General features: G+C 47.1%; 1 protein-coding gene across 6 annotated transcripts in view; it reads right to left on the bottom strand.

Annotated features, from left to right (window-relative positions):
* Positions 1–223: 223 nt before the first annotated feature.
* TMEM183A (transmembrane protein 183A) overlaps positions 224–14,465 on the bottom strand; it is an 18,059-nt gene continuing 3,817 nt past the window's right edge. The window contains exons 1-8 of one of the 6 annotated variants that reach the window (XM_019638055.1): positions 12,170–12,778; positions 11,900–11,989; positions 10,974–11,114; positions 7,353–7,512; positions 6,278–6,458; positions 3,875–3,955; positions 2,173–2,328; positions 224–894 (exon numbers count right to left, since the gene is read on the bottom strand). In XM_019638055.1, coding sequence (XP_019493600.1) covers positions 709–894; positions 2,173–2,328; positions 3,875–3,955; positions 6,278–6,458; positions 7,353–7,512; positions 10,974–11,114; positions 11,900–11,989; positions 12,170–12,278 — 1,104 coding nt within the window. In that variant the 5' untranslated portion in view covers positions 12,279–12,778 and the 3' untranslated portion in view covers positions 224–708. Of the gene's footprint in view, positions 895–2,172; positions 2,329–3,874; positions 3,956–6,277; positions 6,459–7,352; positions 7,513–10,973; positions 11,139–11,899; positions 11,990–12,169; positions 12,790–14,465 lie in introns of those variants that run through there. The other 5 variants (XM_019638054.1, XM_019638053.1, XM_019638058.1 and 2 more) reach the window with 5 other exon arrangements.

Here is a 14,465-nt window from a genome sequence, read left to right as displayed (position 1 = left end):
GGCCTTCAGTGTTCTCTGCCTCAGGATGAGGACAGTGGCACCTACCTTGCAGGGCTGTGAAAATTAGAGCTGTTACATATAGTTCCTAGGACAGTACCAAGGACACAAAGTCACTATCATCAGTACTGTCAAAAAAATACCTAAAATCCAAAATTGGCAAAAGAATATTTATGCGATAAATTTCCAAAAATTGTTTTTAAAGAAGATACACAAGCCAATCTTGTACGATTATGAATACCCTGTCACCTGCTTTATTTCTGGAGAAGGGTAAGGGAGAAATATTCGCTTGAATTTGAGGGGCAGTTAAACTGGAAGCAACAGTTCAGGCCCCTCAGGTTCCTCTGAGCCCCAGGCAACCTGAAGCTTCCTTGTTTTGAGATTCCAGAGTTGAATTTTCCCAGAGAGCAAGGTCATCCATTTTCATTGGGATAAAAGAATAAAGACCACAAACTCAATAGCACCAAATGGGGTTTGGGGTGGGGGGGGAGCGGGGGCGGGGTTTAACGCAGAAAATAGGGCCAGGTTTCCTCTTTCAAATGAAATTTTTACATTAAAATATGTTCAGAAATTACAGTTGTTTTTCCTCGTGATTCCACCTCCCCCTCCCCTAACAGGAGCCCCAGGAAGCCAAGAGCATGTGTGTCCCTAAGCAGACATCCAATGAGGCCGCCGCACCACGCTGGACTCAGCCCTCAGGACGAAGCAGCACTACGCTCTCAGCGAGAAGGGGTACTGTGGGTGCCACCAGTCAAAGAGCCGCACGCTGTGCACGGGGTCCAGGATCACTTGCACACCCTGCTCACTGCGCAGTTTCCGGCCACCATGGACAGGGGCGTCCTGGAACAGCAGTCCCACGCGATGGTGCCGCATGTCCGTGCTCACGCTGATGGTGAACTGGGGGGAAAGCAAATCCGGAACCTAGATCAAACAACCTGTTTTCCCACAGCTCAGTCTGAAGTGACACAGTCGGGACAGAACTGACACGGCTAGGCCACAAGATAACCCCTGACACCTTTGCAAAAGTATAAAAACTAAGGGGGACTATACAAGTTCTCCAGCTTCTTCAGCTGAGCTATGCTAAAGAGCACCTCCCAGGTGGCTGAGTAAATTAGGGTGCCTGTACACAGACTACTGCCAAAGCCCATTTCTAAAAACTGGGTTAGAGCTGGAAGGGCTGACTCGAAGGGATTCTGATGAGATACTATCAAGCAAGTCAAGCAAGAAGCATGAAACGTACACCTGGTCCCACTTTTTGGTAAATACACCAAGTCTCTGTGTACACTGAGCTGTACAGAGCTGTGTGAATGTGGAGTACACGGAGTACAGGCAGCATACGACCAGCACTAATGTGGCCTAGCCTGCCGGGGGGGGGGGAGGAGTAAACTGATAAAAGCCCGTGTATGACAGGATCTCAATTATATAGAATTATTTAAGGGAGGGGGTGCACACACGTCCATGTTACAGGCACACAAACACACAAAGAACAGTTCCTAAAGGGTTAATCTCAGTTTTAGGTTACTGCAAGCCTTGGTCACCTTGTCTCAATGTATTTATGCATTATTTCAATTCTTTACATGAAGTATGTATTATCTGCTTTACCATTAAAAAAAGAGTAAAGCCATTTTCAGTGTACCTCTGAACATGAGCCTAAAGTACAAAGATAAATCACATGAAGCATGAACTCTCCAGTTGCCAATCCAGTTAAAAATTTTAAAAACCTGAAAGATAGGTCAGAGGCATATTTGTTGTTTACTAATCTAATTCTTAGCTGAGCCTTGAAGGGTCAAGAGCACCTCCCAGGACAGAGCTGGCCACCCTCCGTTTTCATATTGCATCTGTGATGCCAGACGCACACCTGGCAGCCCCTACATACAGTGCTCATGGACAGCCCCACCATTATCCCAGGGGTAATGTCTCTCAAGCATGATGCTCACTACACAGGAGACGCAAAAATGTTCTCTTTACTGTAGAGAAGAAAACAAGTGAGATACTCTCAGACGTAAATAACTCCTCCATGGACCTGTCTGCCCCTAATTTACAAGTCAGCATTCAGACTTTTTATTTTTCGACAAAGAGTTCTTCTTCGATGGTGAAATTGAAAAATTTCCTTCAAACCCTAGGCAGAGTCCGAGTCTATGGAAGAGCGTGAGATGCCATCCAGTCTCCACTTACCAGGGTGAATATCATTCCCATGACAATTGGAATAAAGATGAAATTGAGGGTGGTGACCTGCAGCAGACAGCAGTCCTGGTCTGGGTTGGTATGGACATCTTCGTACTGAACAGGAGGCTGCAAGCCACCCGTGTGCTTGCTCTTTAATCTAGGGGACTGAAGAGAATGACAATTAATCTCATGGCTCAGGGGGAACGTTTCTGGCTATAAGACTCCACCGATGAAAACCCTGGGGCTCAACCAACACTGAGACCCACTTTTCTGTCCCCACCTCTCTCTGTGTACACATTGGTTCCCACACATATCAAAGAAGACCTGACCTTTGACAGAAGGAGAAACACCTGGATGAGCAATGTGGCAGTGACGCAGGGCTTCACTTACATGGCATTTCCTGCCATCTGGTGAGAACTGGCATTTTACAGCTCTACCAGAGGCTGTCCACCGTTCAAAGACTGCAAATACCCTGTGACTTGTCAATCTCAAAAGCACACCCGCTGCACAAAAGGATGGAAGCAGAAGTGCCACCTAATCCCAGACGCCACAGACAAGGGTCACAAGTTTCAGAGCTAGAGGACTCGTCACCATTCGCTCTCTGGCCGTGTAAGACTGCCTGCCCCACCCCAGAAACATCCTGGGTGACTTCCTACCAGCATCCAATGGGTGTCATGGGTTGAGCATACCTTGTTGAAAACAATGATCAAAGCTAAAATTCTCCTCTGGAACCAAGTTTTTGAAAAAATCAATGAAAAAATATGATTTACTTTAATTACAAACCTATCTGTAACTCACCTGCCAGCAAGTGAGGGAAACTGACTGGACTTGTAACGTGTCTCACTGAGACACTCAGTGGGGAGAGAAACGGAAGAAACAAGACGGTGCGCGCAGGACATCGCGGCAAGCTGAGCAGCCCCGCACTGCGGCCCAGACCTCAGGTAGCCCCAGTGACAGCCAGAGACAGAGGGGGGACAGTGTCTACTCTTCCTGTAAATGGCCTTTCGGCAGTCCCTCTCCTCATGGCTTCCCCAAGTCGCCTCAGACATAACACCATACAGATCACTGGTGTTGACAGATACATTTGCTTCAAACAACAACAAAAAACTTTAGGCAAATAACCTCAGTATGTTGTTAGAACAAGCATTCCCCTTTTTCCCACCTTAAAGAAGTCTTCAAATACATAGAAGAATTACTAAAATAGCACAATGAACTCCTGTATACTCTCTGGCACTGGATATTTGACCACGTTTGCTTTCTCTCCCCCTCACTTTATACATATGCGTATATGAAAATCACACGATTTTGGCAGTGGGAAGAACAAAGCCATTTGAAAGTGACATTGACACTCCACCCTTATTCAGCATAAAGACACTTACATGTGACCACAGTGTCATTATCACACCCAAGAACATTAACAATAATTTCATACCCTCTAATATCCACTGCACATTCAAATTTAATTGTCCCCAAAATATCTAGTATAGCTTTTTGTCCCCTGATCCAGGATCTTCTCAAGGTTCCCTCTTTGCATTAAGCTGTTATATCTTTGTGTGTCTTTCAAGAAGAAAAGCTCCTTTGTTTTCTTTTCATGGCATTATTACAAGTTTTGATGTGTATTATTTGATTTTAATAAGGCAATTTTATGCCTGGTGAAATTTATTAGAACAAAATATTATCTGAAAAACAAAGAGGAGATACAAATACATACCTGTTTTTTGAATTTGAAGTTGAATTCCCACATTGGTTCCTGTCTGTTCCCAACTATCTTTCTGCACCAGAAAAGTAAGCACTGTAAGAAAATAAAAATAATTAATAAATAAATAAATGACAGGGAAGAAAAATCAAAATAAGGCAACAAAAAATAATCCGAAAAACCATTCTGTTTGACAGCTCTGAAGCCAGCCACAGTCCCAATGCTGTGATTTTACTTTGGCACAGATAGACACCCCCCCATGTGACACTGGTGCAACATGAAAGGAGACAATCCCAGGGCTGCTCAGTACAGGAAGAGGGACCAATGTAAGTGAACCTCAGAGGCTGCTGAGGTCACCCCCTATTGTTCTCATCTCTAGAAACAGGGGCATCCTCTGATTCAAGCCCCGCCTCTATGTTACAGCATAAGGGCAGCCAGTAGCCACCAGGCAAGATGGTAACAAAGGCAGCAGAGACGGCCGGCCCTGTGACACGAGCAATCCACTCAGGACCTTCTGGGAGTAGACAGCCAGTGTGGGCTACAGCGCTGGGCTGGATTCAGTCTAGAGTAAGCCCTGCAATGAGTCAGGCTAGAGCTAAGGTTAAGCACAAGAAGTTAAGTACCTCCCAGGGGACAAGGGGTGGGTCGTCCGCCGTGCCAGCTGTCCTGCCCTTCAGACATGCCCTGTACGTCCTGATGTTCCATCAAAAATAATGGGCTTGGCTTTAAGGGGCAAACACTTCTGCTGCCATCACAACGGCTCCAGTGTCCCACACAAGCTATGCTACTGAAAAGAGAGAGAGGGGGGATCATATACGAAAAGCTGGAGTCCAGGAACATGGGACTACTTCCTGTAGGCATGCTGGCAACTCCCTGAATGCCATGCGACTGTGGTTATACAAGTGGCACGGCCATGCATGGGCACCTGCCACCGCAGGCCCCACATCCTCTTCAGAAGACCTCTAACAACAAGGCACAGAAGCAGCAGCCAGGTGGTCTGGGCCATTGTCGGCACTGGCACACTAGTGATCAGTCCACCTGGCTTCTCAGTCCACTTCTGAAAAGTCAGTGTGCAGCGCTAAGAACCAGAGACACGGGGACTCCAGAGTCCAGGCAGCAGCACCTGCACTGTGCACTGGAGCCGCTAGGATGCATCACGCCCGCATTTGCCCAATGCTGCTCTGCCCCAGCAACCGCTCACACCTGGCTGGTCAACTGTAGGTCACCCCACCCGTGAGAGTTGGTGTGACGCTATCAAATGTTTCTTTTCTGGGGGAGGGAAACTGTAAATGTGACATGCTATGCTGTCCACTCACATTACAAGCAGAAACCGCAGCCGGGTGAAATTCTACTCCTGCCCTACATCCATCCCAGCCCGTGGCCCTGACCTCAGTCTGCAACCCTGGGAGGAGCCTTGCTAAATCATCTTGAAATCCACAATATCCTTTTAATCAATATGTATCAGGTCGAACACTCTCACACTAGAGCTAAACTAGGGCAGAAGAATCATTATAACATTTAAAGTATAAAAACAAAAGACAAAAGAATAGGGAGTGCCACAGAACATCAGATTTGGGGTAGGAAAAGAGTAATAAAAATGACCCACAAACTCAGAAGATACAAAATTCAGACATTATCAGTTTGAAAAGAAGTGGGGGGCCAGGACATCAACGTGCCTAAATAACCCATGTGCTACACTAGTCCAGCTGGGCAAAGGTGCGTCTGCTAGGATTTCCTTAAAGAGGAGAAAAAGAAGAGAATGGACAAAGGATACCAGACCCGTCTGCACATCAGAAAGCCAGAAACGCGAATGCAATGCAGGAATATAAACTACTGGGGAAGCCCAAGACACAAGTAGCCTAGAACACAGGGATTTCAGAGTGCTGACGTGCTCATGGTCTCTGACATGACATGCCACAGAGCTTGGCAACAGCAGGCACTCAGCAAACAGGAGCAACTTGGACACGAGGACCTTTGAAAGAGGTCACAGAAAGGGAATCCCAGAGGTTAAGGTCACATAAGAAAGAGAAAGTTGGTAAATTGTCCGTGCTGTATCTTTGTGTCATGATTTAAAGCACCTCTTAAGAATTACAGTTTACACCTACCATTGAGTGGTGTTCTTCCTAGCCCAAACCATCAAAACCATCTAAAGTGGTCCAATGTACAATGCATGAAAATGAATTAAAATAAAGAGAATAAGGAATATGGTAAAAGCACAAGGAAACTTTCAGGTCAAGGTAACACGAGCCAGGCCAGTACAGCAGCAACGGCTTGGAGAAGTGAAGCCCCCAGGGCCCCAGCAGCCTGGGACCCACAGCCCTCGCTTCCCATCAAGGAAGCTGCAGAAAAGCCACGGTGACAGACCCACCACACAAGTGCCCACTGGTGAACCCCCAACACTAATTCTCACTCACTCACTTTGGAATTCTTCAATGTGCTGGGCGTGCTTTCCGGAATGGCTGGAATTTTGGAGATTCGAGCAGCAAATGGCTCGTACATGTGGTACAGAGACCGGATGACACAAGCCCGGAGACAGCGCAGCTTCTCCATGGACTCTGGTCGCAGGCGCAAAGGCAGACAGGCGTCCAGCGTGTAGTGCCTGGAACAAGACACATTACTCCCCCAATGTGTGACTCTGTCCTGCTCCAGGGCAGCCGCCCAGGGCTCCCGGTCTCCAGGGCTGTCCCGCACTGTTCCCTGAGCAGCAGCTGGTGTGTCCCCAATGCTCTCACACACATCATCGCATCCTTCACTTCTCAGCTATGCAAACCCAGCTCACGTGTACCTTACACTCCTGTACTTCTCCATCCGTTTAACATTTCTGACCCTCAGCATTTCACTCTACAAAAGAGCATCTCTGCCCAATTCCCGTACCAAAGACTTCAGACCCTCAAGAAGACCCTGCACCTAGAAGAGCCCCCAGACTGTCCTGTCACATGTCTCGGCAAGTTCTGTGCTCGCTGCTACCTGCACACCCCTTGCACACATGCTCATCGCCAGTTTACAATCTCGACAGTTCTATGCCCAGTGCCAAGAGCCAGCCAGCCCTCCTACTAGCCGTAGTACTCACTCTCCTCACCACTACAGCTACAAGGAGGTCAACTCAAGCACAAACTCTACGTGCCTTCAAGATGACCAGCGAATCTCAGAAACTAATCCACTTGCACAGATAAGTAGACAGGCCCCTGCAGCTTTTCAAAATCAGTTGCAGCACCCCCTGAAGAAAGTCAGACAGTCCTTTTGAGACCCGCAGCAGGACTTTTCACTGCAAGTGGACACTGGATCGGGCAGGTGCACCCAGAGGGAGGACGACTGCCTGGATGAGTTAACAGTACCAAGTTTCCATTAGAGAGAGGCTCAACGATTCTAAGCCAGGCTCACTCCAGGCATGGAGTAGAGAAAGGCAAAGGTCACCGTCCCGGGAGTAACTCCACATCACAAACAGCACGACATCGGCTACACAGACAACAGAGTGAGCTCCCTGTGGTCGCACCTTCGGTACAACCTGGTCCAAAAGGCGGCAGTGCACGTGACAGTCCAGGCATTCTTACAAATCAGGGAGAACTTCGCAATGTCCTCAGGGCGGATGTAGGAGGCCAGCAGCAGCCAGATGTCCACGGGGTACTCTTCGCCTGCAGCCCTGTCCAGGTCTTCTGAAACACACAGAAGAACCATCATCCCTGAGCTCCCACTGCATGCACATCTGAAGAGCCCCAATCACTTCAATTCGCTGAGGGCTTGCACAGTTGAGAAAAAAGTTGTAAACAGGTCCAAGGAAGCTTCTCTACTTCATCATTTCCTGCTTGTTCTAGCTGCTAGAAACTTGCTTCCTGCTGCCTGAGTGAATAGGTCTTGCAACTATTTACCTTTATTTACATACTATTTTGAAGTTTTCAAAGTACCTTTGCACACATTCTATCATTCAATTCTAATAATTCCTCAATGGAAACAGGAAAACATTATTGTGCTCATTTTACTAATAAAAAATCAGAACCTCGCCACCTAATCAAAGGCAAATAGAACCCAGGTTTTCTGACTCCAAGTTCCAGCTTTGCACTGTACGCTCTGCCCTTGATTTTTCTCATAGTCCCCATCCACCAAACATTTCCTTCAGTTCAGTCATTTAAAACTAGGGGCCAGCCGAGTGGCTCAGTTGCTTAAGAGCTCACTCAAGAGTGTGAGCTCTGGGCAACAGGGTCACCGGTTCGATTCCCAGCCCGAGCTGAGCTGCCAACAGGTGGCAGAATGGCTCAGCTAAATAAATTAATTAAATTTTTCTTAAAAAGCTGATTTTAAGATGGTATGAGGAAACCTCAAAGTTAATTAAAAACCATATAAGTTACAGTGTGATTTTCATTAGCCGAAAATGACTGTAGACATGTTGCTTTTCTTCTGGTTTCTCCTTGTTTCATTGCCAGTCTGACCTATGATCCTGGTCACAGCACTCAGTATTCAAAGATACTCTGTAGCATGTACCCCACCCCCTCCTCCTTTTAGACCTCACTGGTGTTAATCCTCTTGACTCGGGGGTTCACTAGAAATCTCAGGTTCAAGTAAAAACTCACACTCCGTAAAGATACCTGAATCTGGGCTAATTCTAACGCTACCCTTTAACTCAGACCTAGTCAGAGAACTATCCAAAAACCAGCATTCTGTCTCTTTCCTGGGCAAAAAGCCCCTACACCACCTCCCTGAAGCCTCACACCCACCAGGATGGCAATTATTTAAAAAGTAAGACAATAACAAGTGTTAGTGAGAATGTGGAGAAACTGGAACTCTACTACATTGCTGGTGGGAATGTAAATGGAAACTTCAGCAAACAGTTTGGCAATCCATCCAAAAGTTAAACACAGAATTACCAAGTAATCCAGCAATTTCACTCCTATTCAAAAGAAACAAAAATTTACATCCACACAGAAACTTGTCCATAAGTGTTTACAGCAGTTATTATTTATTCATAACAGCCAAATAAAAAGCAATAAGAATGAATGAAATACTGATGTATGCTACATATGGATGAACCTTAAAAATGTTGTGCTAAGTGAAAGAAGCTAGACACAAAAGACCACATATTATATACAGTAATACATTGGTTTGCGAGCATAATTCGTTCTGGAAACAAACCACTCGTATTGCAAGACATCGCTCATTTACCAAGTTAAAATGTATTAGAAATGTTTGCTCGTCCTGTGGAACACTCGCAAACCATGTTACTCGCAATCCAAGGTCTTACTGTAATTCCACTTATGTAAAATGTCCAAAATAGGCAAATCCAGAGAGAGAAAGGAGATTAGTGGTTGCTAGGAATGAGGAATGATGCTAATAGGTTTTGGGGTGACAAAATGTTCTAAACTTAGATCATGATGGTAGCCGCACAACTCTGAAATACTAAAGCCATTGAATTGTACACTTCAAAGGTGAGCATTTTATCTCAATAAAGATGTTCAAAAATCTGTAAGCTGTTCTGTGGCACGTGTCAAAAAAACAAATCTCGGGCCGGCCGAGTGGCGCATTGGTTAAGAGCTGGCTTGGGATGCCAGAGGGCCCCGGTTCGGATCCCACATATGAGGGCCAGTGACACTGCCCTCTACAGCTAAGATGCTGAACAACCGCTCAACCTGGAGCTGGGCTGCTGTGAGTCGCCGGCGACAGCGTAGGCTGCAGCCCCTGTGGCAGTGGGTTGCCATGGGCTACCGTGTAGCCAGCATCCAGCGTGAGCAGCCAGCAGCCACAGTGAGCGGCCGTCCAGAAGCCGGCAACTGATCTGCCTCGCCCAGGAAGAGCGCAATGATGGTGCCAACTTGGGCCAGTGAAGCAACTTCCTCCACAACTAGACTGAAGAACAAAACGACAACAACTTGTCTGTTCCCCTTCTCCCAATTCCCCCAGCACTGTTCTCATCCCAATTCCCCAATAAAAATCTTTAAAAAAATAAAATCTCTACCTGAACAGTGATGATGAGTACAGATTTCAAGAAAGAAATTAAGAAATAAAGAAATGTGAGGAATGTCAATATTAATTTTGGGGTTCTGGAAAACTGTGGTATCACCGAAAATAACTAGTAAAGTTGCAAAGCAATGTGTCATTCATTAATTTATTGATCATTTCAGTATATTTTAACACATACAAATCTACAATATCTGATCCTCCAGTAGAGGTGAAAGTTCTGGTAGATTTGAGACCAAAAATACACATATTTAGTACATTAGCCTCCCCTAACCAGCTGGTCATCAGGAGCACTTCAGCTTTAAGGACAGCTCTTTCAGCTCTCCCCCAGGAGTCTGAATTTATTCATTAAGTCTAGAGCAGAACCACTAAACCAGGGGTTCTCCACCTGTGGGTCGCGACCCCTTTGGGGGTCGAACGACCCTTTCACAGGGGTTGCCTAAGACCATCAGAAAACAAAAAGATATTTACATTACGATTCATAACAGTAGCAAAATTACAGTTATAGAGTAGCAACGAAAATAATTTTATGGTTGGGGGTCCCCACAACATGAGGAACTATATTAAGGGGTCGCGGCATTAGGAAGGTTGAGAACCGCTGCACTAAACAATGGTTTGGCACGTTATATACGGTTATTTTCTTTATATCATTTGTGTAAGTTCTATCGCCACTAAAATATAAATACCACATACTTTTCTATTTCCCACAGTACCTATTAGACATAAAGCAAACAGGAATAATCACAGAACACTGAAAAGCCATGGTAATTTCTAACCTTAGCTGAAACGAAACTAGTTATATACAATCCACATATTTAGGGAAACATTTTTGTCACATCTACTTCCTTACACATTCTGAAATCCAGAAATACAAAGGCTTTTTGTTTTCATGTTGTCATAAGGGTTTTTACCTGACAATAACACGTTCTCCATGAATGGCTACTACAGTCAAGTTCACAGCTCCAGAACTCTACTGACTCTTACCAAGTTCCTTTCCTCTCAAACTGACACCAAAGTAGAAAGCCCTGGTATATCAAACCCTGTCCCACTGCTGAGATCCAGACTCTGGTTCTCCACAGCTATCACTTCTGGTGCTACTGTGAAAGTGACAGCTTCAAGTTATCACCGCAGACGGGACTAATAATCCAAAAGACAGCGAGGCCCATACCTCTATGCCTCTTGCTCTTCTTTTTCCTGGAGACGGTTCTCTCGTGGATGCTCTCTCCCTGGGCATCCACCTCATCACTGCTGTCCATGTCACAGGGCTCCCCAGCCCCAGAAAGAGCTTCCACTGCAGGAACCTGAGAGGCTTCCAAGCCACAAAGAGATTTTACTAGAAGAAAATAAGGCGAGGGTGAGAAGGCAGAGTCCCACCCAAAAATACAAACGGCTTAGACAGGATATCAGCATCCATTAGGGGAAAAAAAGCAAAAGCAATGTGAGTCAGCTGAGAATACAAAAGAGAAGAAAATTCATTATTTTAAATACAAAAAAAAAAAAAAAAGGAAAGCAATGGGCAAACTAACTCCAAAGCTGCAGAAGCTGACTCCTGAAGAAAAAAAAAAAAAAAAGGAGTGCTTTATTCTTCCACTATACACCCTGCAGGCTGAAAACAAAAGGTGAATGCTATTCTTATTTGCATAAATTGTCAGGACCAAAGGTGGAGAGGAACGGAATCCAATTTAACCATGCTCCTGGGCTGGAGACCGTAGGTTTAACAAAAACACAAGTCTCAGGGACACGAGAGTAAAAAGCTTGAAAGCAGGGAAAGCATGGGAAAAGGAAAAGAATACTTCAAGATTATTACACAAAGAAGCAAAGTGCAGGGCACGTGGAGAAGAATACGTGAGCTACGGGGGGAAGGCTAATAGTCAAGAAAGGAGTGGAAACTACAGAAGAGTCCGCAGACAGAAAGAAATAAGACGCTTCTGCTGCAGAAACTGCTGATGCCACCCTTCGACCTCCCCGGAATACACATGAGCAACCACTGAGGAGCGCGACAACGTTTCTGCAAGAAAACCCTGAGGCCGAATCCCAGGAGAAGGAACACCTGTCTCCACGGCCCGAGGCTGCGAGCGCCCGTCCGAAGCCTACCTTCCTGCTGAACGGCATTGGCGACGGCTTTCTTGACCCGTCCGGACCTCACGACGGCCGGATCCGAGTTGGCGTAGTCCGCCACGGTCACTGGAACGAGCACGATCCCTCAGAGGGCGGCCTCCTCTCCCGCGTCCTCCCCCCAGGCCGCCCGCTCCCCGCAGGCCCGGCCCCGGCCCCTCCCGCAGCGGGCAGGCGAGCGCTCGCCTCGGGGCGTCCGGCCCTTCCCGGCCGCCACCCCAGCTTGGCAACGCCCGGCCCCTCGCCCACCTCGGCCAGAGCAGGCGTCGTGGGCCCGGAACTTGAGTCGCTTCCCTCGCTTGGGCATGGCGGCCGCGTTGGGGCGGGGCCGGCCTAGCGGGCCGGAGCCCCGGGCCATGTCTCGGGCCCCAGAGCCGGCTCCGGCAGCCGCGGGACAGCTCCGCCCGGCTCCGCGGCCATCCCGCACGCGAGGCCGCAGCTCTCGCGAGGCTGAGGCGCCGGCGGCGGCGACCCTCTTCCGAAGCCAATCAGCGCCCAGCCCCGGGGTTACGTCATCATCCGACGCCTACGGGTCCGTCCGCGCCGCGGTCGCGCGAGGGCCGCGGCGGGTGAGTGCGGGACTAGCTGTCGCCGTCTGCACCTTTAGCGAGGGGTTTGGCGGCTCGGACCCGGAAGCCGCATGCGTGTGGATCGGAACTGAGCTGCCAGCTTGGTCTCCCCGCGTTTCCTGCGCCGCCATCGTCCACACCCCAGGCTCACTTCGCCAGAGGCACGTGCATCGCCGTCTTAGGGCTCCATCTGGAGCCGCACAGACTGAACCCCTGCTGTTCACCGTGGATCTCTAACAGTCTTCACTCTAATTTCTTTCTTTCTTTCTTTCTTTTTTAAGTTGCTGTAGTTTTGGTCTTCAGTCTAGTTGTGGAGGACGTTGCTTCACTGGCCCAAGTTAGCACCATCATTGCGCTCTTCCCGGGTGAGGCAGATCAGTCCCCAGCCGCCCAAGCTGGCTGCTGGCTGCACACGGTAGCCCGTGGCAACCCACTGCCACAGGGGCTGCAGCCTACACCGTCCCAGGCGACTCACGGCAGCCCAGCTCCAGGCTGAGCTGTTGTTGAGCATCTTAGCTGTGGAGGGCAGTGTCACTGGCCCTCAAATGTGGGATCCGAACCGGGGTCCTCTGGCGTCCCAAGCCAGTTCTTAACCATCACGCCACTCGGATGGCCCTTCACTCTAATTTCTTACTCAAAAGCTATAAATTTGTGAATTCTCAAAATGAGGGAAGGGGTTCTTAAAATGTTTCCCATCTACTATCCTCCAAGTAAAATATGAGGATGATCGACGAGGAAAGAATATTTCTTTTATATTGAAAAAGAAAAAGTCGCTTATTACAGAACTGTGAAGGAGTGGGACCTGAATTGTATCAGCAGCACAAGTAAGAAGTCATCAGGTGCAGTTATGTTCCGTCCTATTCTTTGCTGATAATAGGTCCCAAAACGTGCTCCCAAAACGTGCTAACCCCTGGCTTGAGAAGCATAGGGATTAGGGACCAAGCGTCCAACCTGCTGGACCACCAGAGTGCCCCACCAGGTATCTGGGAGCCTACCGTTTTAATCTCATTACCTAGTATATAGACGTTCATTAGGAGCAAACCACTCGCCTTTTGTACAACAGGCTATTATTACCAGAGGTCATGCTAATAGACTTGTATACTTAATTCATGTAGTAGTCAAGTTCAAAATGCAGCTGGTAAGCACCGAGCCTTCTGATTTCACAATGTTATCAATAAAAACTTCATAAAGCCCACATGCATGTAGATTTCTGCTCATGTGGCACCATGCTGAGTACTCAGGCAGGGGACTGGAGGAAACCAAAGGTGCAAAAGACACAGACCCTATTAATACAACAGCACTATCGCAAAGGTTTTAATGTTCTCTCATTTTCAACAGTATAATTACTATTTTAATATATTGGAGTGAAGTGCTAATTCCAAAACTATGTGTTTCATCTTTAAAAATTTCAAGAGTGAGAAGATCTTAAGGAAAGCCCCCTCAGACTCTTAAGTCCTTTGGCCAACTTAGTGGAACAAAACACCCAGAGATCTTTTATTCCACCTTTTATTAAAAAGCAACAAGACGACTGGATTAAGAAACTGTGGTACATTTATACAATGGAGTATTACTCCGCTATAAAGAATGAAATCATACCATTTGCAACAATATGGATGGACCTAGAGACTATTATGTTAAGTGAAATAAGTCAGTCGGAAAAGACAAATATATGATCTCACTTATACATGGAATCTAAAAAAATGAATGAACGAGCAAAGTAAACAGAAACGGTCTCAGAGACACAGAGGAAAAACTGATGGCTGCTAGTTGGGAGGGGGGTGGGAATGAGGGAGAAGAGGAAGGGATTATACAGCACAAATAGGTAACTACAATATTGCCACAGGGATATGAATGACAGTATGAGGAATATAAATAATGTAAATATTTTGTAGGGTGTCAGTCACATGTCTTGTTAGGGAGACGGCTTCATGGATGGGGTAGAGGCGTGATCACTGCACTGTACACCTGAAGCTGAT

Source organism: Hipposideros armiger, unplaced genomic scaffold (genome assembly GCF_001890085.2).
Source record: "Hipposideros armiger isolate ML-2016 unplaced genomic scaffold, ASM189008v1 scaffold_37, whole genome shotgun sequence".
Taxonomy (NCBI): Eukaryota; Metazoa; Chordata; class Mammalia; order Chiroptera; family Hipposideridae; genus Hipposideros; species Hipposideros armiger.
This window is presented reverse-complemented; position numbering and strand designations above follow the sequence as displayed.